General features: G+C 38.9%; 2 protein-coding genes across 2 annotated transcripts; both read right to left on the bottom strand.

Moving 5' to 3' along the window:
- Window positions 1–4,041: 4,041 nt before the first annotated feature.
- LOC146325476 (serine hydroxymethyltransferase, mitochondrial-like) lies at window positions 4,042–16,193 on the bottom strand. Its single transcript, XM_084721527.1, has 12 exons — window positions 16,041–16,193; window positions 14,767–14,961; window positions 10,427–10,506; window positions 9,328–9,528; window positions 8,100–8,181; window positions 7,851–7,973; window positions 7,451–7,590; window positions 6,922–7,084; window positions 6,617–6,716; window positions 5,185–5,340; window positions 4,734–4,841; window positions 4,042–4,193 (listed from the first exon to the last, which is right to left on the bottom strand). Exons 1-12 carry the CDS (start codon window positions 16,071–16,073, stop codon window positions 4,066–4,068), a joined length of 1,509 nt encoding a protein of 502 aa, XP_084577653.1. The 5' UTR covers window positions 16,074–16,193; the 3' UTR covers window positions 4,042–4,065.
- A 133-nt stretch (window positions 16,194–16,326) lies between these two features.
- LOC146325475 (neurexophilin-2-like) lies at window positions 16,327–24,032 on the bottom strand. The gene is made up of 2 exons (XM_084721528.1): window positions 23,757–24,032; window positions 16,327–17,591 (listed from the first exon to the last, which is right to left on the bottom strand). The coding sequence occupies exons 1-2, from the start codon at window positions 23,832–23,834 to the stop codon at window positions 16,752–16,754; spliced, it is 918 nt and encodes a 305-aa protein (XP_084577654.1). The 5' UTR covers window positions 23,835–24,032; the 3' UTR covers window positions 16,327–16,751.
- Window positions 24,033–25,734: the final 1,702 nt, after the last annotated feature.

The raw sequence follows: 25,734 nt of genomic DNA, 5'->3' as shown, positions 1-25,734 counted from the left end.
AATGTTGACACACATTATGTATCCCTCACTTATTTCCCCCTTTATTAACTTCCACAGCAGCACTCTCACCACTCCTGGAGGATAAATTAAAAACAAATCCTTAAAGTCACACAGACTTTGTTCAGTGAAGGTGAGACTCTTGTTTCATCCTCTTCAGAAACCTCAGACCTCTCTGTCGGCTCTCTCCACTGCTCTGAGCTCGTATTCATCTCATTTCCTCCCCATAATACAATAAAAAGAGCGAATGAAGATAAAAGGAAACAACATCAAAAAAATCATCCTACTTTTAAAAACCACAGGGATTGTTGTGGCAATAAGGAGAGGGCCGGAGAGCCAGAACGATGGAACATGTGGGATGATGATTTCCCTGAAGGATACTCAGAAGCCTTAAAACTCACACACACACACATGCACAGTGCGTCAAAGGAGCTGTCAGGTCATGAGAAACAGGCAGAGCAGCAGAGATGAAGCGGATGAGTCGCTATTTGTGTTGTGTGATGCTGCGTGTGTGCATCCGTGTGCATGTGTGTGTTTTCTGACGACAGAGCTGAAAGCTTCCCCGACCTCTGACCTGTGGTACAGCTGGGCGGTCTCTGTGGAGGGGACACATTCCTCTGGCAGAGACTCATGCAATAACCTTCAGCTGGAAAATTGGAAGACAGACAGAGCGGGACACAAAGACGTCCATTCAGTTATTCAATGAAATAAATATTTAGCGCTCCAATAAGCAGCATGTTACAAAGCTCATTTACTGTGTCTTTATGAAAGACTTTCCTTTCAGAATAAGAAACAAATACATCAAAATAAAATATCAGCAAAGTTTATCATTTCCTCTTGGAGTGAAAGAAAGAGGAGGCCAGCTCTAAAGATCTGACTGCAGCAATTTGAGAAACAGTGGGAGAGGAAGTGTTTGAATAAAGAGAAACAAGTTCTGAAGGGTTTGTGAGGACAGTGAAAGACTCTGGTGTTACATAATGCTCTCATCTTCTCATGTATATAATATAATACTGTCTGTGCTTATTAGCATTATGTAATGTGGGTTTACAGGGTGACATAAAGAGGCAGGATCACAGAAATAAAAACAGAAGCGCAACCTTCTTTAAATGGCTGAGTGAAGATGGTCTCACCTCTGCCTCCTGCTTTGTTTCTTTGTTTGTTCAAGGCTACAGATCTCATTACAACACAGGAGGGGACAGTGGTGAAATTCAACTTGGACTTCAATTTGGACTGAGAAACACTTTCTCAGTGGATAGACTATGAAACCAAACTCCATTCACGTGTTTTATGGCAGGACCATATTATTCCACAGCAAGAACTGTATTTACACCATCACTATGACTCTTTTCTGATCCACAATCTATGATCGATCTACAGGCTCGTCGTTTACTCAGTTACATCATTAACTAACCTGTGATGAAGTTTTTGACACAGACGTTCATGTTATTACTGACACTGCTTTTACTGCACTTGTTTTCACCCAGGAAAGAGACGTATGTGGTTCAAACCACTAAGTGGGATAGAGAGGGGCGGCATAGATCAAAGCTTCAAAAAGTGTCATGTTTATATGTGAATTATTTCAAAAGTGGAGTTGACTTCTATTTTCAATTATGTAAATTATATAGAAATGTTATTCAGGGGAGAACTTCATATTTTTCATAAGCTGGGGTGGACATGTCCCCACTGTCCCTGCAGGACCTGCAGCCAAGTGTTTGTTTCCAACAGATACAGTCAGTGTTGGCATTTTATTGATTAGAGGTTTTTCTAAACTGATCATTGTTAAAAATAAAAGGTGCAGATTAAAATCTTTTGCTTTTCCGAAACAATAAATGAATAAATAACTTGTCAATTAATCTCTATTTTTAATATAGTAATCCAATCAGCTGAAGTGTAATTTTCAGTAGTTGGGGGCTAGTTTAAATACATTCAAGTCTCATTAGCTTTTTTTAGTGCTACTTTGGTTAATGCAGTTTAGGAAGTTAATTACAAACTACGTATTCATGGTATTCTCATATTTTTTGTCAAAAGATATTGCACAATGTCACAGCTCATTGGCAACGGCTGTAATTGACTTACAGCTACCTGCTATTTGACCAAAATCATCTGTGGTTTGTGACAAAGACATCAAATACTACACTGTAAAAAACATCATACACAGATTTACTGAAATCAACTAATCTATTCTCATTCACTTAACATTAATATACAAGATTTATTTATGAATGTTAATTAAATTGAGAATTTATAGTATTTATTTTCCAAACACTTGAGAATTTAAGATCATGAGTTCTTCTAATTTGAAGCCTTTTGAATTGAATGAATTTCCCGAACAAGAGTTCAATCAACTCATTATATAAAGTTTCAAAAGAAACACGATCAGCATATAGCAAACTCACAGGTGCACATATTGTCTGTGCTGGAACAGAGTCGCTCTGATAGGAGAAGCTGCAGCTGTAAATTCTTTGTGTGAAATTTAGAATTGACTTCTCAAATCTGTAATATTCATCAGTGTGAGTTGTTGGTTAAACTTCATATCTTAAGCTTCTCAAGTTTAAATTTAAAAAGGTTTATTTGTTTTGAATCACTGAAAAATTACCTTAACTTGTCTTTTCAAATTCAGTCAACTTAAAATTTTAAGGTAACCCAGACACATTTTTTTTTTTTTTATGCTGAAACAAACTTTAGTTTTACAGTGCTGAATCTCACTACAAATTTAGCATTTTCCTGATTCCATGTTAACAATCGCTCCCTATCCTCTTCTTAAAACACACTCTGGCTCCCTAAGTAAAGACTGAACCACAGTGGTCCAACAAATCAGTCATCAGAAGCTCACTGAAAACATATGAAGTGATTTCTTCCAAGCTCTGGCTCCAACTGTCGTCTCTGTGACTGTCTAAAAGTCAGCTTTTATTTTCTTTTTTCTGGATTGTTCCCTGTAGCTGACAGTGAGAGGAAATGCCAGCAGCTTAACATGGATCAGTGTTTATAAACACTGCAGTCTCCTCCCTCTCGCTACTGTAAACATAAATCATCTGCCTCTCTGACAAATGAGACCAATACAAGTGACAACAAAGAGCCTGTCAAATATGAGAGAACTTGTAAACATTCAGGATCAGTATTTATTGCAATGAAGAAGATCTACTGTATATACATTGCACATTCTTCACAACACAAAGAAAAGTGAAGGTATAGAAGGTGGCATCAGTATGTTATACAAAAAAGCCTAAAACTTGTTGTTTGTGCTTTTTAACTGTGTCCCCCTTTTGGTTTGTGGTTTTGTGAGTGTAAGCTGAGTGTGTGTTCAATTCCCAACACAGCTGCTGTGAGTTTCCCAGGCCCCGGGACAAAGCCTGACGTTGATAAGGCCTCTAAAAAGAGCTTAGTGACAAAAAGCCAAAGACCTAAAACACTCAAGGTCCCCCTCGACTTAGGCCAGCAAACAACCTGTTTAAGAAGAGGAAAAAATATTGGAGCAAGTGCAGCAGCTGTTGATGTGTTAACTGGCAGATAAACATTTTAGGCTACTGTAAACAATCTTAAAGGAACGCATCATCACCTGATAAACAAATATTTTTTCATACCTAGCAGGTTCACACACAGTTACCCAAAGAGGCCTATAAGAATTTTGCACATTACTATAAAAAGTGTAATAAATTCCAAAATATGGGCTGCTAATGAAACCCACTGGTGTGATAAACTTAATGTAACATCATCTCATTATTGTGGTATCACTTCATAATGAGCGTAAAACATTTAGGTAACACTTGAGGTCCCCCATATTTATCAAAGCAGTATCACTGATGATAAAACTATAAAGTAGTGCAAAGTCATTAAAGCAATATAAGGACATTTTAAAGTATTTATTAATGCACAGAATCAGCAACTATAACTTCTCATATGAAGACATATTTTATATGATCAACTAGTAACTTCAAGTTTTAGAAGAACCACATTATCATTCATTATCTGTTTCGATGTCTCACACGAGGAGTTATAGTTGTTGACATACAAGAATAAACTCTTTTATCTGCTCACAACTCTGCTGCAATGCCTCTCTCTGTGTTGTTATTAGTGGTCAGTGAATCCGGGCATGGGGAAGGGCCTGGCGAATAGCTCCACCCGCTGGCGGAGGTCTGCGATGCGCGATACTGTCTCTGAGTCTTCCAGCAGGAAGGACTTGAAGCTGGCCAGATTTCCTGTTGAGACACAGAGGAATTAAAACGATAAGCTTCAGGTTATAATTTCATAATCTGCTGAAAATCATCCTTTAGTGCTGTAAAAAGTTGTTGTTGTTGTAGGGACTTTATTGGAAATTAGCGGTGTGGGGAGACGGGGTGAAATTATATCAGTGAGGCTAAACACCTCTGTATATAATAGAATACAATTCAGCAGCACTGTAACCTTCTATAAAACTGAACATAATAACCTTCATGAAGAGGGGAATTTATTGCAGGACTGTTGTACTAGATCAGTTTTAACTAAAACTGACTGTACATTTGTATAAAGTATGTGGGAAAAAGTCTCGTACAACATTAAACTTTAAAAAAATATTTTTCTTCCCTTTTATGCTCATTGTCATGTAATTTTTGAAAACATTATCAATGGTTCATCTTGGTCATAAAGCATTCTCATAAGCATCATGGTTTCTCTACCAGTGAATAAAAATTCAGACTCCACCATTCTGACTGGATATATCAGAAGTCTACTCAAAACAGAGAAACATCTTCCTCTCTCACCAGTCTTCTTCTTCACATCCAGTGCGATCTGAATCCCTTCATCAATAAACTCCACCACCTTTTCAAAATCTGCCTCCTTGAACTGTCGAGATGTCAGAGCCGGAGTTCCTGAGAGAAAGACAGATACATACAAGGATGTTAATAATTAAATGAAAAAGATATAATGATATTAGGGCGATAATAAAGTTAATAAAAAGGTTAAGACTGGAATGATGAAGAGATGCATGCAGACAGATTGACTGGCAGGTCAGTGGACACACAGGCACAGATACAGACAGACAAAAGCAAACAGAGACACTGACAGATACACAGAGAGAGAAGAAAGCGTCCAGTACCATATTGGTAGGAAGACTGACTGTTTGACAGATTCAACCCAAACAACCTTGACTTCTGCAGCACCTCGCCAACAGTAATCATCCTGCACAAGCTTTAAATCCACTAATCTGAGTACCGAGTCTGAGTCCTCCTGGAGTCAGAGCGCTCTTGTCTCCGGGGCAGGTGTTCTTGTTGGCGGTGATGGACACCAGCTCCAGGACTCTCTCAGCTCGAGCCCCGTCCATCCCGCGAGGTCGAAGGTCAACCAAGACCAGGTGGTTGTCTGTTCCACCTGAGAGAAGGAGGTGGTGGGGGAGAGAGATGAATTTTCAACATGATGCAACTGAAGAAGGGTTTCCCCTTAATAGTTGACTAAATTGTTAGTCTTTGAGAAGACTGTCAGTTAAGTTTTCATTTATTTGTGAGCTACAGAACAAAACAAAACAAAACTTAAACCCCTTTTGGGAGCTGCGTTTTGCCATTAGGTCCTGGGGACTGTTGCAACACAGACCTTTTCTCTTGTAACACTGGAGTCACTGGTGCACTCCTGCTAACTGTGCTGCAGCTGCTACAGCTGCTCTGACTCTGGCAACAATGAAGACACGGCAGGTTCAAGGAGGGCGCAGGAACCAGGAAGTGGTTAAGGAGCGTGTTTGTAACTTAGCAAGTAAATTTATGTGTCCATAAGTGTGCAAATATTTCTTGAACAAGACTTGTGTGAGGCTATACTGTGTTGAAATGAATTAATAAAAGGTTCAGTCTCCTGCTGGTCCCACACATTCAGAATCATCAGTGCTCGTCGTTAGCATTAATCAGGCGACTCGCTGGTTATGATCTCAATTTAAGTGTCTTTAACTGACAAATGTTGCCCTAAATGCAAATATTCTGAGAGAAAACAAGACTTCTGCTCCTTCTCTTGGCTCTGTTTTCAGGCTTTAGAAAATCTAGTCTGTGACAGGAGACTTTGACCAGTCACAGGTTGGTAAAACAGTTGATTTGTTGAGTCTCATTCCAAGGTCGTCAAATACCGACACTTTGGATCAGAAGCCGCCAATGAGACTCAGCAATCAGCTGTCTTTCTCCAGAATCACTTACTGCACCATTAATAGTAAGATGACATTCAGTTGAGCTCAGGGGAAAATGTGTCTGACTGTGAGATAAATTGCTATTTCCCTTCACTCTTCACTCAAAACTTCATACAGACAATACTAAAAGTATCATTTCTCTAAAATTCCTCATAATAATGTTTTTTCCCCATTCAACTGTCAAGTGAAGCTTAAGTGAACTTTTCCAGAGTCAGAGTCAAAACAGAATGCAAATTAGGTTTTTAGCAAATAAAGATGCAATGTACTTTGAGTGGTAGAAATGCAATATTACTTCAGATGCTAAACCCAATTCCATAGTCAGAGAAAAAAAATGAAAATATGAACAAACAGCTCATTTTTATGTCTGTTTTATGCAAATGAAATAAAATTCTTTTGCAAATGATTGCATTCTGTTTTTTTCACAGTGTTCCAACTTTTTTTTTAGAATCTGTGTTATAAAAAAGTCTTCAGTTCCCTCAGTACCTGACACCAGGGTGAAGCCTTTCTTCAGCAGAGCGTTCGCCATGGACTTGGCATTCAGCATCACTTGAGCGATGTACTGTTTAAACATGGGAGTGGTAGCCTGCACAGACAGAAATTATGCTGTGTAAAGAGAAGGACCATATCAGGACACTCCAGATGACAAGTAGGACTTTATACACGAGCTGCTGAAGTTAAGCTGCTGTGCAAAATGCTCTGAAGAGTGTGCTCCCACATTAGATTTTCTTTTATTTGTTTTTGCAGGTCATTGATGAACAGTAATAAAAAAAAAAAGTTGATATCTGGACCTGTTGGAGGGCGACGGCCACCCCAGCAATGGCGTGGTTGTGCGGTCCTCCCTGAAGTGACGGGAAGACGGCAAAGTTCACTTTGTCCTCGAGTTCATAGGTCACCTCCCGGCCTTTCTTATCCACAGAACGAACACCTTTCCGGAAGAAGATCAAACCGGCCCTGCAGAGTGGAAAACAGACAACCACATGCACTCAATAAGTAAGTCCATTTTGTTTCTTTCACATCACATGAAACAGTATGATCCTGCATGGCTTCTTAGTTATATGTTTCGTTGCACAATGCAGAACCATGCAGTTTCTATGCAGGAATGGTGCCTCTGCAAAATAGTGTTAGAAGGTAACCTGTTTTAGTAGACATTTAGATGCTGTGAGTGTGAGCAAGCTGATCTAAATCAGAGCAGAAGAAAAGCTGTGACTTTGCTGATTTCAGCGTGTAGGTTTCTAACTTAGAAGTTGTTGTTGAATGTAATAAAAAAAATATATTGTAATGAAAAAAATTATTTGCACTCAACATTCAGGCCCTCACCTTGCTCCACGCAAGGACTTATGGGTGGTAGAGGTGACGAGGTCAGCGTGCTCAAAAGGAGAGGGAACAGCTCCTGCTGCCACCAGACCGCTGATATGAGCCATGTCTGCCAGGAGGTAGGCATTAAGCTCCACACACAGCTGGAACACACACAGTAAGACACATTAAGTGACAAAAATCCTTTTCAATCCTTTCAGAAATTAATTTCCTACTTCTTTTAGCTTAAATTCTCTTGTTTGTTTTTCCTATTTTTAATGCTCTTATCAGTGTATTCATGCTTCAAGGACTCAATAATTTTTTTTAAGAGTTAAAGGCTTGTAAATGTTTCATACCACAACTAACAACCACTATTACTTTAGAACACAAGATAGATAGACATAATTCCTGATACGAGACAGACCTTTTTCATGCGAGAGTAGTCGATGAGGCGAGCATAGGCGCTGGTTCCTGCTATGATGAGTCTGGGTCTGAAGAGTCGGGCCGTCTTCTCCAGCTGGTCATAATCTATCAGACCTGTTTTGGGCTGAGATCACCCGGGAGGACAGGGATGTTGTTCTTTTTTTTTTTTTGACACCTAGAGCACCTGTTTCCTTCACAGATTCAGCATGACAGTTTTGGTGGGAAACTGTAAGTCAACCATATTACTCACATTCAGCTTGTAAGGCATCGACTCAAAGTAGATGGAGGTGGCTGAGATTCTCTTGGTGTCTGTCATGTAGCCGTGGGTAAGGCTGAAATGTGGTGGAATAAAAAAATATTGTGAACTTATTTTGAACTCTCTGGATCCTTATTTCTCTTCCACATGGCCAGTATACTTATATAATCAAATATGGTATAAGAATAATAACTGTAAAGATCCTGTTTAGCTTCTGTAGCTTGTACATGAATTTACCTAATGAGATAAAGACCAGATCTTTCTAATATTATGTTGTTATATTATTGGTCCTTTGAGAAGAAAAAAGCTGTTTCTTGTTGTTACCCTCTGCCATTGGGTGTATTGTTCTGCTATCTACTGTTATACACTAAATACTGTATATAAAATATTTGTTTATCAATATCCAGCCCCTCTTTTCTTACTGTGCCCCTACCAACCTCAGCCAGCCATCATATACTTTTTTTATGATGTCTAGCATATAAAGGTCGCAGGTCTGCATCCATCCTAAAGCTAACTATCACCTGCAGCAGAGGTGTGATTTTGGGGCATCAGTTTAGAAAAATTATTGTTTACATTTCTCAGAGTTCTGCGGCTGCAGTTAAAAATATATATTCACCTGAAAGAGGGCGGTACGACGTGACAACTCCACACTGTGTGACTAACATTTTGTCATTTACATTAATTCCTCTTGACGCTAAGTCCCAGAACAACATCCAGTTTTGTGCAGGAAAACGTCAAAACCACACAGGCAAAATCCCAAACCACTTCATGGCCCATTTAACAAAAGTGTAACAACTAGTAGCGTAATAACTGTCAGATAATGTCGTAACATGTCTATTTCAATGCACTGAATAAAAATAATTATTTTTTATGACAGCTCATTATTATCATCATCTGGTAAGAATGACAAGAATGTGAGTTATTACATCATTAGTCAGTGTTATCATAGGTTCATCATGACATCAAATGTAATTGTTTACTCTGTAAAAACAATTACAATTTTGAATTTGTAACTTGTGTAAAAAGCAGAAAAATCAAGTCTGGAAGTAGCAGATATAATTGATTTATATGTCAGTTTATTCTTCTACTGGCTGTTCTTGGTTCTTGGTAACATTATTTCATTTTTGTTTCATTATTCTGCTGTTTTTATAAAACTTTGACAAGTACTTGTTACCCAGAAACTCTACAATTGTGCATCTCTGGCTTGAACATGTTGACTCACTGTCCTCCGTCAGGCAGATCCAGGCCCATGATGCGGTCATGAGGCTTCAGCACAGATGTGTAGGCAGCAAAGTTAGCGGGAGATCCAGAGTACGGCTGGACGTTGACGCCCCACAGATTTGGGTCCAGACCAAAGGCAGTGAGCGCTCGCTTCTGACAGAGCCGCTCAATCTGATCTACGATCTCTGCACCTCCATAGTACCTGAGAGAGACAAAAGGCACTGATTCAGATTTGAGGGTATCATATCATACTGTATGATATCATATTCTAACATATTGCATTATTTTCTAAATTATCCCATTGTATCATGCACTGTATGTATTGTAATGTAATTATATTATATTGTATCAGTGCTTCTGCTATGTGCATGAGTCACATGCTCTGTGTAGAGCAGCGAGTGCCGGAGGAAGGCACCAAAACATGCTCATCATGGACGCAGGAAAAAATATAAAAACCATCAACTGATTAAAAATAGTGGGTTAGTATCTCAAAATAATGACTAAGTATTAAATACTAAATACTGAGTATATATATTACTGAGTTGCAATATAATGACACACTTTTTTTAAATATTAAGTCATTATTTTAAGATACTCACTCAATATTTTGAGATGCTCATTATTATTTTGAAATACTAACTCAATATTTTGAGATACCAAATCATTATTTTGAGATAGCAAACCATTATTTTGAAATATTGCTTTGATATTTTGACTATATATATTTATTATATATATATTTTAATTAATTTATTTTATTTTTAGAATTTACGATATTCTTTGGTGTAGCACCAGAGGGAGCTTGAGTACCATCAGTGGTGCTAAAACCATCTAATCTAGGTTGTATGGTATTATATTGAATTATTTTGTATCAGGTTGTAGTGTATTATACAACAGTGTAATAGTGTGCTATGTTGTATAGTCCTGCACTGTATTATGTTAAATTGCATCATATATTTTCTGATGTGTGAGTAAATTTGCGAACCATCTGCTCTCAACCCACTTCACTGACATTTTCAAAATTAAATTTAACAAAGCTGTAGTCTTCAGCTTCAGAAAAGTTTTGTAATGATTGGAACAATATATTTTGGAAGGCGTACCTCTGTCCTGGGTATCCCTCAGAATATTTGTTGTTCAAACAGGAGCCCTGGGCCTCGAGTGCTGCACGGCTGCAGAAGTTCTGACAGGACAAACAAGCACAATGTCAAGAACCAGAGCCACACACGGTGCATTTTTTATTATGCTTATATATTCAGAGCACTGTCACCATCCAAATATAACCTTTATTTACCTGGAGAAGAGTGATTGAACACTCCTGCTCTTTTCCAGCAAGACCCAGCTACACGGTACAACCACAGTATAACCTGAGTTATCCCGTATGCAACTTAGTTCAACTATAAGCATTTCTCTTTAAAATAATCTTAATTATAAAAACAATAAGACATGTTCAGGGAAGAATAATCAAAGCTATTTAAATCAGATGAGTAAATCTGACACTGTTCATTACAGCCTTTTCTGTAAGCTGCAAAAATGAATGAAATTGTCTTATCTAAAAACATTAAAGTATTAGAGGTGCTATAGTCAAATTAAGGAATGAATATGGAGGAATCTAACTAATACTGACTCCCTGTGGGGTTCAGCACACTGTCAAATCTCCCAAAGACACTTGAGAGTCAGAGGAGAGATGGAGCTGCAGAAAAGGAAATGAATGTGAATTAATTTTTCTCGCTGTCTCAGTCTCCTTTTTTTTTTCTCCTACTCTCACTTCTGCTCCTCTTCTCTCTCTCTCTCTATCTGTCTCTCTCTGTCCTCCTCAGCCGCCCCCTCTGCCTTGTTATTATACTAAACCTGTCACTGTTCAGGGATCCCTCAATCATTCCAGAGGGATTTAAAACCAGTCCCCTATGTGACATAAATCTCTCTCTCTCTGACATTTCAAAACACTATCTCAGCTCTCACACATATAAACACACACACATAAGCGATCACCCCCTCCTCCCGTGTTTCAGCTTAAAGTGTGGAGATCAATGGCAGAAATCAGTGAAGGAACCTAATGGGATCATTTGACTGTGTTCCTGAAGAAAAAAAGGAGGCTCTCCACTGGGAGTCAGCCTGCAGCGGCGACTGACAGCACATGCACACCAAGATGAAAATCTTTCAGATGTCATTGTGACTGATAGAGCTGTGGATACATAATTGCTGGAGAATAAAAGAAAGAAAGCTCCTCTCTTTTCCCAGAGCTTCCACTTAGATGAAATCAGTGACTTGCGCGGGGAAATATGCAAAGAAAATCTCAGTGAACTCTCAAAACAGTTAAATTCTAGAAACTACAACTCTGGTGACTCTGGTGGTTACACTGCTGAAGAAGGCTCCTCTGCAGTTTAAGTTGTTTTTCTTGCTTCCTGTGTCACATAATGCAATCTTCAACACCTCTGCCTACAGAAAAGCACAAAGGATAATTAGCAACATCTTACCTTCCCTTGCAGAGGGCACAAAGTGCACTGTGCTCCATGCAGGTAATGAACTATATCTTGCAGGCTCATTGTATCACTTTGCACTTACTCTGATTATTGCACACACATGTCCCAGATATGATTTTCACAATTAAATATATTAATAAATTGTAAATCATCTGTGTTAGCCTGTGGGGGTGTGAAATTTTTTTTGGGCTGAAAATATGCTTTGGCAGAACCTTATCTATTGTACCAACCATTTTGTAGCTCAAGCATGTAAGACAGAAAATGTACCAGATAAACCAAATTGGGAATGTCTATTTGCAGCCCAGTGAGAATGGTCACACGGCAACTATTCAGCTATTTACAGCCCCTAGTTTAGCTACAAAAGATTATTGTCTCTGCCAATGCCAGTGTGGCTATTTAGACCTGAATAGCATTGTTGGCTGGCTACTGTTATGTGCCAGTCAGGATAAGAGTTGTTTCTTGTTTACCCCCGCCCCTCTCTCTTTTGTCTCCAGGTGATAATGGCTTCATGAGGAGTCACCTGTGAAGACATGGACAGGCTCCTCATTGGTCCCCTAAACTTGGAGCTGTCCATTCAGGAGTTAGAGCAGTCAATAAGAAGGACCAGCCTGAGAAGTTCAAGTCTCTCTGCTGCACTGAGCCTGAGCCACTGAGCCTGCTGCTGCCAGTGGGCCATTCGGTGGACGGAAGTCCACATGTTGGGGCCGGAGGGCCATTTGGCAGACTACAGTCTGCTAGTCTGTAGTATAATCCTGCAACAGCAGGTTAGACGACTTGTGGCAGTTGATAAGTGCTTTGCTAGCGCTCAGCTAGTGAAGTCACTTGTCTTTGTGTGTCATGTGCCTTGTTTACCTCCATGGTTGGCAAGTGCACTCGTTTGGGTGCCCCCATGTGCTTTGCTAGTCCCGCCAGCTAGCAAAGTCACTTGTTTTCTGTGTTGTGTTCTTGTTAGCCTCCCTGGCTAGCATGGACACTTGTTGTCTTGTGTGTGTGTGTTTCATTTGTAGGTTCTCTTAAGTCATAACAGCTACAGACACCAGGCTGTTTGCCACGCAAGGCTATATATACCCAGGTGCAAATATTCCACCTTGAGTTGAAATAGAATAGTTAGCTACTGACACCCACATGCAAATAGTCACATTGGCTAATGACACCTCAGTGCAAATTGCCACATTGGCTATTCCACCTCAGGAGCAGATAGCATTATTCTAACTACAAACAGTCAATTGCTTACGTCATCTGAAAAAAAAAAACCCCACAAACTAAATACATGGATTTTGGTTTTTGCAAAAGCTGCACAGCAATCCCTTAGAGAGTTTATGTGTCAAAACACAGCTGTTTTTCCAGCACCACTTTCACACACAGACTCAATGTGTGATGCAAGATACTGAACAAACATTACAACAGTCACCTTTGATCCTTCTCACCAGATTGGTGGCCATGGGTCATCACAGAACAAACTGCACCTGAGTCGTGTTTTTATGAGGATTATACATTAAAGAGGTTGTGAGGAATCTAGTGTGCAACTTAGGACTCATGATTTATAAGTGCTTTGTAAATAATTAAGGAGAGCAGGAAGAATTTCTGACAGGGATACACAGGGTTACAACATCTTTGATACAAACATAGTAGTGAACAATAACTATATGGTACTTCCATAACTATATTATATGTACTATAGTAAACCATTTGTACCTTTTTATATGACACTCATTAAAAGCCACTTAAGTCAGTCTCTGGGGTTTTAATTAAATTGTTTCCAGTTTTAGTTTGAAGTTCTTGCTTTCCGTCTTGTTTCTGTTTAACTTCCTGTCTTTGTCCTTCCTTTTTTTGATTAGTTTCACCTGCCCCCAGTTAGCCTCCCTGTGTAATTGGTCTGCCTGTTACCCTCCTTTTGTTGCCAGGTTGTCTTCTGTGCCAAATGCCCTTGCTTTATCCCCAGTGTTTTCGCTATTTGGACTTCTGTGTTTTCTTGTGTAGCTGTAGCTGTTTTTTTCTTTTGGACTTTAATTTTTGACTTGTTGATACAAACTGTGATAGTTTGTGTGTCAGGCAGGTAACAGGAAGAGTCCAGGAAAACACATAAGTCCAAACAGGGAAAACACTGGAGATAAAACTAGGACATTTGGCACAAAAGACGAAGATGAACTGGCAGCAAACAAGGGAAACAGCAGACTAAATACACAGGGAGGTTAATCGGGGACAGGTGAAACTAATTATTGATCAAAAAAGAAGGGGCAAAGCAAGAAGTAACACAGAAACAAGAGGGCAGGTAGGAACTTCAAAATAAAACAGAAAATAACTAAAACCCCAAAACATGACCACGTTAGATAGCAAGTGTTGATCTACTCGCATTTTTATTGCTGCCTGTGTCTGTGTTCTGCTTTTACTGTAATAAACATGCCTGACATCATGATCATGATTATTGTCATAAATTTGTTTCTTAATTTTAGATCTGTCCGGGTACTATGGATGAAAAGTAGCCTTTTGGCTAATTCTGGCATAATTAATTAATATGCACTGCCCCAGTAAAATAAAGAAATAAACTAAAAAAAAAAAACTAAAAATGACAAACAAACAAATAATTTTCCTAGGTCACTGCCTCAGTGCGATGAATCCTGTTGCATTGTGCTTTTAAAATGAATCTGAGGTCTTGTTGTCCTTGTGTCGTTACTGTTACTGTGTACTGTGTTCAGGGTTGTATATGAAGCATTTTTCATTATTCAGTGGTGTATCACTCCATCCATGTTTTAATTTAATTTTAATTTTCAGTTTCAGTTTGAATAAGCTTTGATAGTGAATAATCTAAGCTTACTAAAATATCTTATCAATAGTTAATAGTAAATGTGACAAACATTAAAAGAAAATGATGAGTAAATGTGAGTCAAACAGATCACGAAAGACAAAACATCTCTACTCCACTGCTTCTTTCTCTCTCCTCTTTATACTTGGGCTTTTACCTCTGATGCGATGAGCTCCAATCCCCGACACTGCCTGTCCTTCTCCTGCTGCAGGAGGCTCCACATCTCTGGGTCGTCCTGGGCCAGGCTCTCCTGTCCCGTCCACCCACTGGCGCTGCTGAGGCCTCGCCTGCACGACTCCGCTGTGACCTGCCCCTCTCGGCCCAAACATCCTGAAGCCCTGAGGAAGACGGGCTGCATGGGGAGGGAGGTTAATGAACACATCATTTCAGTCAACAACTAAAACTGTAAAGCTGTTCTCTGTCACTGGAAATAAAATGTGAGAAAATATGCAAATCCTGTTTGGGTGGGAAGACCCTGGAGAGATGGTGCTGTTCTACTTAACAACTCAGTGTAGTTAATAAAACCCTAATGAGAAGACAAATACCAAGTCACAGGATTTGATGCAACTCTCTATTGTGCTACAAACTGTCTGTTCAGAGTAAAAAAAGTTTCTCAAGGGTTCTTTTTTTGTTGTTGTTGTCCAAGATTGCTCCTTTGGTGTCTTTTGAAAACCTCAGTAAGAGTGTGTCTGAGCAAAAACACTTTCATCACTCAAAATTATAATACTTTGCACCGGGGGTTTGGAAACAAGGGAGTTAGAATAATGTGTCTTTTGATGTTCTAAACAATCCATTAAATGAAAGGCTGTGAAAAAGCAAATGTGTTATTCAGTGGAGTAGTTATGGAAAACCTTGGACATGAAAAGTATAACGAGGGCCAGCCACACGCACGGTGACTTATTTATCAGGGTCTTGTTTGTTGAAGGCAGCTTGTAGCTGCATGATAGTTACATAACAATGTGTTACTTTGGCCTAATAGACAGATTACTGTTCAAGCATAAATATATGGCGAAGCAAGTCTCCTTTCATCTTTTGTGTTTATTATGTTTTCTAAGCCTTGAGTATATTAAGTCTTGCATAAAGTGCAGTGCGTACAGTCAACTTTCCTCCAACAACAAAAAAATATTCTGGGACAAGCAGTAGCACTCTTTTCTCTTTTGACAACCTGTGAAAATCGTGGTTATCAAAAAAAAAACACAGTGACACTTACGCAACTGGACTGACAAATTGAACATACAACACAATATGAATCTTCAAACCAGACATTTCTGTCTGGGCTGAGGTAACCTGAGGTGATAAGCTGACCTAGTTTGCAGTAAAAAGCAATTTAGTTATAAACGCTCACAGGAGACGGTGAGATCTACTAATGCAGATGCAAGTACATCTGTGCATACATTTATAATTAATAAATTTTAAAACAAATGTACTCACCCGTAAGGTTTGCCTTAATGACAGAGAGAACATGTCTGTGACAGCTGAGGGCTGGGAAAACAGAAAACTATTCAAGGTGCAAAGGGTGGACGTAAAATCAGTACTGGAGGGAAGCCAGGGACATGCAGACTTTGTGGCACTGATAAAAGTGACAACAACAGTAAATCATCTGTTTCATTTCACTGTGTATCAGAAGAAATATCTACTCAGAGTCACTGTACAGGCAAGGAATTAATTTTACAGTAAAAAAGAACACTTGAACTTAGTCCATGTTCAAAAATTACAAATGACTCTGTCCCTAAAGATGAATCTATTTTGTCTTATTAATAAGCTAAGAAATCACATTTTTCAAATATTAAATTGTGGATTTACAGTCTTCACTTCTATTAATGCATATTCAGAACAAAACATCATAAAATGCTACACACAAAGTGATCAATATCAGTAAAATATCATGGATCAAGTCACTGCTTTTGTGTAAAGACAAAGTGGAGCTTTTGGCAGGTGAGTGTAGTTTCAGACAAAAAAAAAGCTCACACATTATACATCTCATCATTAACAAGTGCTGCTATTAACACATTAACACAAGTTTGGGCTCAATCTGCACTCACTGCCAAGTTGAAAATGTGTTTTTTAACAGCATATAAAAACAGATGATTTTGAAGGATGTATGAAAAGTTTGATATCTCAGTTTCAGCGTCTCAGACTCCGTCATCCGAAGTGCTGCTGGTTCTGTTCTGTCTGAAAGTTGTGATCTGGACAGACTTTTTGCACCAGTCTGTAGTCAGTGCCGGTGAAGGCGATGAAGATGCATATGACTTTAAAGGGTTTCGCACAGATCCAGGCCGCTTGGGACTGGGTGTTTTCTGAGTAGCAGGTCTGCCCCGGGTCGTACATGCAGGGCTTGGTCTTCTTAGATCGGTTGGTTCTCTGGTATTCAATCCGGCAGTTGAGTTCAGTCAGCATCATCATGTCCTGCTGATGCTGCTTCTGCTGGTCCAGAGGGGTGGAGCTGGTGGACTGAGGCGGGCTGTGGAACTGGGGCGTCAGATCTGGAACTAGGACAGAGTTTTTGGTGTCAAAACCGTTGGCCGCTGCATCCAAAACCTCCCATCCTACAGCTTTGGAGGGTGGAACGATGCTGACAGATATGTTCCCCAGACGGGACGAGTTGTGGCGGAAGTAGACGCTGAACGTGCCGTTGATGTGGTCCACGATTTTGCCTGTCACCAAGAGACTGAACTTCACTGTTTTCACATTGAAGTAAAAATCACCCCAGCCCAGTATCTTCTTGGCCTTTGTGGATGTTTTTGTAGGAGGTTTGGATTTGGGAGGAGGGCGGTACAGATACTGATCCATGGCTTGGGAGAAGTTCTGAGGCCATCCGTACGGGCCGAGAGATCCATAAGCAGGTGTCTTGTGTTTGGTGGAGATGATCTGTAAGTCTTTGGAGATATGTTTAACTTTCAAAGCAGCTCCCACAACATCTCCTCTTCCTCCTTCGTCCTCTCTCCAATGTTGGCTCTGAAAGGGCTTAGCTGTTTCTTGGACCTGTGGACCACAAAACGTAAATTAAGGACAGCTCATAGTGGCTAGTCATCTGTGATGGTACCCACCTGTCACTCAAAGTGGGCATACCCTTAATTATTAATAACTTTAAGCCCCAATAAAACTTAAACTGAGCCACCATATTTAAATAGTAAAGCTACCAGCAACAGCAACCATTCTTTTATTCTTTTTTGTGTTTCCTCTCACTGCCTGTAGCCTTCTCTGGAACAAAACTTGTCTCCTTGCTGTGACAGAAAGCCACAAACTGAAAACCAAGTATGCTGTCGTCCATTGTTCCTGAATGTGTGTGTTTGTGTTGCATTTATAAGGATGCCATGGCAGTTTTGCGCAGCTGAACAATGATGCTGCCCATGTTTAAGGGGTACTATCAAAGAACTGTACTTTAATGGAAAAAAGTGCCTGGTAACTGAATAGAGTCCAGTTGAATAGAGCTGTACTGAACAATAGAAATGAGCCATTTAATATCGGGGTCTATGGAGATTTTGTTGAGCCAGCCTCAAGTGGCCATTTGAGGAACTGCAGTTTTTGGCACCTCTGTGTTGGCTTCATTTATCAGCCTCAGCTTGCTACCTCCTTTTGGAAGGAGAGAGTGAGACAACATGTTTGCAATTGGATAGTTCACTGCGAGGTGTCACTAAATGCTACATTCTGGTCCACTGAGGCAAATTGTGATTTGTGATACAGGGGTAAATAAATAAAGACTGACTTGACGTTTTTTTCTATACAAAGGATAAGTATTCCTAGTGGTAACATGCCATGCAGATATTTTTGTTTTTGCACTTTTAAGTCTCTGAGATTTTTGATGCCACCTAACCACAATGGAGGTGAATGGAATTTGTTTGTGGTGATATATTTCCAGCAGTATCCCTTCTCTTCTATCTCAGAAACCAGGGCAAGTAGAACCCAACCTATTTGCATGGCCAGTGAAACAATATAAAGCACATAAAAAGAAAAGTGAACCACATGTTTTGGTAAACAGTAACTGTCAAATTTAGATTTTTTTTTGTATGTCCACATCTATATTTGTAAAACTTATCTTTGTGTGATACAAAAACAGTGAGCAACAAAAACAGATCACAGACATCATATAATAAACTGATCAACCGTTTTAAAGGTTCTCCAGGAATTTCTGATGCACCTCATTAAAATAATTTGTCTTATTCATTTTGAACAGACTACGATGTTTGTGTTGGTTACAGCTCAGGGAGGCCCAGGTACAGCTTTACTGTCTACAACAGTCAAGAGTCCACAGCACATTTCTAATTCTGAGTGCAAAACTAAAGCTGTACTAAAGCTGTGTTTATATAAGATACTTTATATAATATTTGCATTTCTAGATAGTTTTGAAGAGCTCATTCTTACTGGTGTTATCTCTGTGACAGTAAATACAGCGTCACAGGATTTGTTTCATGCAGGATGCACTTTAAAAGGTAACAAGACAGAAGAGACAGAAGAATGGCCTCTGGACCAGCAGGACAACTTCTGATGAAGGACAGTTTCACTGTAGCCACATTATAAGGTAGCAGGTAATCGATTAAAATAATCATGCTTTGATGTGTCTGGTCCTCTGAATGAGAATTGACTGATCAATAGGTCAGCTCCTTCAGGCAAGGACTACAGAAACACACGCACACACACACAGTAACATTCATATTACCATTAACACATTTTAATTTGGGTGTCCTCCCTCATACTCTCTCTCTCTCTTGCTCCCTTGTTAAAACTTTCAATCACCTTTTCAGTGCGACCTTGGTAATAGACTGAATCCATGAGCTTATTAATCAATGTGCTTAGGAGACACAGGAACATGGCCAACAGATGGGTCAATGTTGAAGATACTGCAGAGAATCAATACATTTTTACAGCACATAATGTATGAAAAACCAAAAAATCTGCAAACTCTCAGCAGCATCTTTTTCATACTGAGCTCCCCCTGTGCCAAACATACCTAGACTGCCTGTCAGCTTTCTCCTTTTCACCGTTCTCCTCCTCATCATTCCCTTAAACATCCAGGTTTGCATTCCTAAATTGATTTGGATTACATACTTGAAATTAATAAGAGATTAAGCCTTCACCTGACTTCACCTTGTCAGGTTATTATTTCATACGAAGAGAAGTTCATGTTTTATTCACTTACTGTATCGCAGCTGCATTTCTCTGTCTGCGCACAGATTCAGCTCCTTCCAATTACTGTCCCTCATATTTTTATACATACACTGTATAAAGGTATCCCACATATATATGAGATCACTTTTCCAAGATGACACAGTATGGGTAGGCTGTCTGCAGATTATTCGTACAACTCTGGCAGAAACTCAATATGATGATTTGTCCTCTTACAATGTTAAACTCAAAACAAATATAACAAAGTCATTTAGTCCTCTGAGAAACACTACATATTGCTTGTAATTGCTAAGTAGGTAAATATTTTAATAAGTAATTGTTTTTTGTCGCAGTGGTATCATTAATAGTTTGGTTCAGGGCTGGGCATGATGTTATATTGATATTCTGATATGAGAGTAGATATGTTCAATATAGATGTAGATTTTACATAGCATTATGTTGATATGACATAAACATTGTTTTTTCCTGGTTTTAAAGGCTGCATTACAGTAAAGTGGTGTAACTTTTAGAAGCGCACAGAGATGTCATTATTTGTATTTGTATCAACAATGTAATATGCATCTGTATTCAGATACAACACTGTAGGTGGGTGAGATTTATATCAAAAGTCATAAAGTCATGTTAAATCTGGCAAATGTTGTACTTTATAACCTTACATTCATTGGCAATTCAATTGTTGCACCTTAAAAACACCAAGTTGATTTAATATATGCATATGATTAATTGTGAAATACATAATGTACTTCTACCTCTCCCTCTCTATTTTATTTAAAATTTGAACTAAACATAGTTTTATGAACTGAACCCCACCACCACCACCACCACCACCACCCCTTTCATTTGGGGACAATGAACAATCAGAAACTGACTAAATGTTTCATAAATTCTGTTTAACAGATTCTGTTTTAAATAAGAACTCTTTACAGTAAAGATATATAGAAATAATAAATATCCTTCAGTTGAAGAGAATCATTTTGAATTGCAGTGATGTTGCGATCATGTTTCTTGATGGTTTCTTGATGCAGTTCACAATACTAGAATATTATACATATATCGATATTCTAATATGTTCTAATAATAATATAATACCAAAATTAAGTGCTTGTGTAAAAATGTACCTAGATAAAGATAAAAACTAGTACTCTTAACATCATTGCATTTCATTTGTGAAATAATTATTTCCCAGATAATAAGCAAATTGTTTCCATTGCATTATTCGTGCTTTGCTGAATAACGTATTTGTATTCAGATGCATCCCTAGTAATCTTCTGAACTTACCAGACTGTTCTATCTGTTCTATCATTTGCCTTTACTGTTGCTGTCATTACAACTACATTACTGATGATTTATCAACAGTTTCCATGTTGTGATGTTTGGTGAAAGCACCAGTAGTCATACAGACACTATTGTCACAATATTGAGGCATTTGGTCAGAAATATTGTGATATTTAATTATTTAATTTTGTCCATATTGCCAAGCACTAGTTTGGCTCTCGCAGCTCACACAGAGCAGAATACATCAGTTATACACAGAAACATAGCTGATTCCACCAGACCGCACCTCCTAGTTACAAAATAGCACTGCATAAAAAAAGTGAGACTTTGAAAATTAAAAAATTACGTGCATGTTCAGATTGATGAAGCAGTTTTATTTCATTAAAATATTAAAATCCAACTAAATCCAGCCATTAATGAGGCTTTTTATGGAACTGACATTCCAATGCACAGTTGAACTGCAGGGCTGTTATATCTTTGCAGAAAACAGAGCACAGATCATAAAATATCAATGTTAACAAAAGTCACTGAGTTGAGTGCAAAAACTAATTGGGCCAGGTGAATCCAGACATCAGGACTTCTTCTTTCACTAAAAACTGCTCAGTTTTTAAGTAGAAGTGTGAATGCAGTGTGGGAGACAGGTCAACATTTTTTTAATGTCTCTAGAGAATTGAGACATGAGTTTGACAAAAAACTTCTGCTCACTCCTTGTTTAGGACTTGAATTCTATTTTCATTGTAATATGTTGAAGGCAGATGGAGGTTTAAGGTTATTCTCCCCAAGAATTCTCAATAAACAACTCCTAGGATATCATTATTTCTCACCAACAAGTGGGATTCATATCACCCCTAACCACCCCAGCCCGGTGTGCCAATCTCTGCCTTCTCCAGTAACCAAGTGAGCTCCAGCTGTGCCCATTGTTACAAGCCCAAATCTCCAGCTATGTGCTGTTCTCACCTACCCTAATTGGAGCCCACTGTGTGACAGCCGTGTCATTGGCTCTGTGTCAAGATGCCAGCACAGAAACTGCAACTGAGCAACAGCGGTGGAGTGGATGCAAGCACAACACCTGTGCAAAAAGCACCTGCAGAGGCAAAAAAAAACTCTGAGAAACCTCAGAGCAGTAATTGCATTTTAAGGACAGTGAGAACATTCTTGCCATTGGCTATAACGATCCTTAATGTGTCAGTTTTCCACAACTTCACCAAAAAAATTGACAATGTTTCCTGAGCCCTCAGGGTGATAAAACTTTTTCAGACTGACAAAGACTGCACAATCACTTAGTTCAGGTAATAAAGCACAAAATTAGGGTGCTTTGAGGTTTTCACCCGACAACTTCAGTGTTAAAGCTACAGACGCTGTAGTCAGCTGCTCATGCAGCAAAGTTAAGAAAGGTAAATTAAAGACAGGAGAGCAGGAGATTATTGCCTAAAAGAGAAATACAGACCACAAGACTGGAACAAATTAAAATTTTGAGGATGGTACATTTGGGCTGAATTTAACTATTTAACAGACAAGTCAACTTTGTCCCAAGACAGTCACACATCATGAGATGCAAGTCTGAACATAGAAATCATGTTACAACAAAAGACCAGTGCAAATTTCATTCCTTTAATAAAACAGCATGTCTCAGACTTTTGGAACAATCTCAGTGTATAGATGTGAATATTTTCTGGTTTCTTTACATCTCTATGACAGTAAGCTGAACATCTTCGGGTTGTGGACAAAACAAGACATTTGAGGACGTCGTGTTGGGCTTTGGGAAACACTGATCGACATTTTACAACATTTTCTGACACTTTATAGACCAAACAACTAATTGAAAAATTGAGAAAATAATCAATAGATTATTTGACGGTGACAGTAATCTTTACTTGCAGCACTACCGTAGTAACTATGGAAAGTCTCAAGCAAGTGTTACTGAAATTCTTACAGGAGTCACACCTGAGCACACTTCAATTAACAGCCGCTCTCAACCCTGTCAATCATTAAAATAATTTTAGTATTCGCTCTGCAACCAATGTCACAGTGCCAATTAATTATTTTTATTCTTTAAAACTGCCATAACACTGAATTTATTTCACGTTATGAATCAATCAGTCTAATTTTGCTCAGTTAGATATCTAATTTTTGTAACACAGCATAAATTATGTACACTGATAGATTCTCTTTCTCATACACAAAACACACTAAGGCTGCAACTAATGGTTATTTTCTTTCCCAGTTAATTTGTCAGTCGATTACTCAATCAATCAGTTATTGTCTGATCTACAAAATGTCAATTCAAACGTCTTGATTTGACCACAACCCAAATATATACTGTTTATTATCATAAAGGAGTAAAGAAACCAAAAAATATTTACATTTAAGAAGCTGGAATCATAGACTTTTGACTTTTTTGACAAAAAAAGGCTTAATAATCAATTCATATTCAATTAATCATTGCAGCTCTAGAACAATACATCTCTCCACTGAGAATAAATAAAAAAGCATTCTCAACACTTCAAACAACAAAAAGGACCACTTGCATTGCTTGCAACAATGCTGCAATATGATGATCAGCCAGAACGTGAGGGAATTTCATGTAAATTAAATTATAGCCTATTTGTTGCACAAACTAACAGTACATATAAGTACATCAACAGGAAAATAAGACTTCACAGCGCCACAACAAAAACACTTCGCGTTAATAATGAGCTGCAGGAGCAGAGCAGAGCAGGGAGCGACTGTCTGCTGAGCTTTACTCACCGCTGATGGGAGAAGCCACAGACAGGTGATGGCAAAGTTCAAACACGGCGCCCTCATTTTGCAGAAGCGTCTCTCCATCCAGAGAGCAGGTCGTCTCTGAGGCAATCTGCCCGACTGAATACTGTAAGTGGTGATTTACTGAGTCAAGGCTTACGCTCACTTCAAAAGTAGAGAAGAAGACATTCATTCCGCAGCGAGAGACTCAAAAATCCCCAAGAAGATCTGGAGTGAATACTCAGCTCAGTGCTTCTTCTCCTCCTCTCCCCCACCGTCCCACTCTCTCACTTTCCATCTCTCTCCATCTTTTCTACCTCTCTCTCTCCCTCTGCCCCTACACAGACACACACGCGCACACACGGAGTCCTCACTTGCCTCCCTGCTCATTTTCACCACCTGGCCGGCCCTTATTATGAGTCATCAACCCGGGGAAATGCGCTCTCAGGCGGGCACAGTTTGACAGCCCTCCCCGCTGTCCCCGCATACTTTAGCCACGGGGAGGCTGACAAAATGACAAGGACTCTCTCCGGGAAATGTAAAAATCACTGACAAGTCTGCTGAGATGCTGCCACTGCCTCAGCCTATCAGTGGAATTTCAAGCCAGCAAATCACTCCATGTAATGACCACCAGACAAGTTGTCTTTAATAAAAGATAAGAACCTGTAGAAACCCATTAAGTTTCTTACTTAGCCATGTTCAAGGGACCTAACATTAAGCCAGCTGTTAGCCTACCACGAAATAATTAATTGATTGTGAAAGTGTGACGTACATTCAAATTTTCAATACAATTCTCTGCTTTACTTTTACTTAAATAATTACGTCTGTAACAACATAAATTTACATGTTTATCTTGCCATATGAGAAAAAAAAAGTAAAACTGAAGAAAAACTTTTGTTTCTTTTGATGGTAACCGGAAACAAGGAGTACAGCAGCCATATTAGTTTGTGTTACTTAAACGAGGTGAGAGACTGGAGACCCACCTTATAAACCTGGTTAAAATTTTGTGTACAGTTTATGGAATAATTTTAAGACTCTTTGGAAATTGTGGACAGCTCTTCAAAACACGGTATGCTATAACATTAGCATTTCACACAACAACAGGGAATCTGCTTTCTGAAATAAGTTATCTTCGATAGTCCCCATTTCCCCTTGTTTTCAAATTTTGTCATTTATTTATTTGCGACCTGTCTGTGATGCTCAAAGTTGTTTACGTTCATCTGTATAGCGTTATATCTAAGCATATATCAATGTTACAAAGTTATGTGCGACTTATTTAATCCTGTTCTAAATAACTAGAAGGGTATGCCAAGAAGCCGACCGACAAAAGTCGTATCTAAAAGGGAACCCCAGACCGCAAGAGATCTCGCGAGAGTGATTACTTTAACCCAAAACCTGTGTGTGTGTGTGTGTGTGTGTGTGTGTGTGTGTGTGTGTGTGTGTGTGTGTGTGTGTGTGTGTGTGTGTGTGTGTTGACATGGTCCATTTTTGTGTCTGATGTTTCTAAGAGATTCCTCATTTGTGGTTCTATGACATAACTAAAAAGAAATGTTAAAACAAATGTCTATCCCAAAGGACATACGTCAGGGGAGTGTATATTTTTTTTTATATAATTATTATTCTTTCAAGGGTCCTTGGCTGAGAAAAAAAAGGGAAGGGACAAGATTTCGGTATCACATATGTAAGTGTGTAGTTGATCTAGAGTAGAAATTTGCTAGATTCTCTGGCGTTTTTGGTGTGATAAATGAAGGTTCTCACTGTAGAAGGTGATACGAAATTATTTCAGTTCTGGTATTTTTGTACAGTGAAACCTAAGTGAGGATCCTAAGGCGGAGGATTGGGTCGGCCACTTCGTCCTTTAATAGTATGTTTTTGTTGTGTAAATGAAAAGTTAAACATTTACTGGAGATGGTCAATAAATAGTCCAGTCAAATTGTATGACGCCATACACTCTGTGAGCCTTCCTATACTTGTAAAAAGATAT

This window comes from Lutjanus erythropterus, chromosome 6 (assembly GCF_056507025.1).
Source record: "Lutjanus erythropterus isolate fLutEry1 chromosome 6, fLutEry1.hap2, whole genome shotgun sequence".
NCBI lineage: Eukaryota > Metazoa > Chordata > Actinopteri > Lutjaniformes > Lutjanidae > Lutjanus > Lutjanus erythropterus.
The sequence above is the reverse complement of the archived record's forward strand: the minus strand, read 5'-3'. Positions and strand labels throughout refer to the sequence as shown.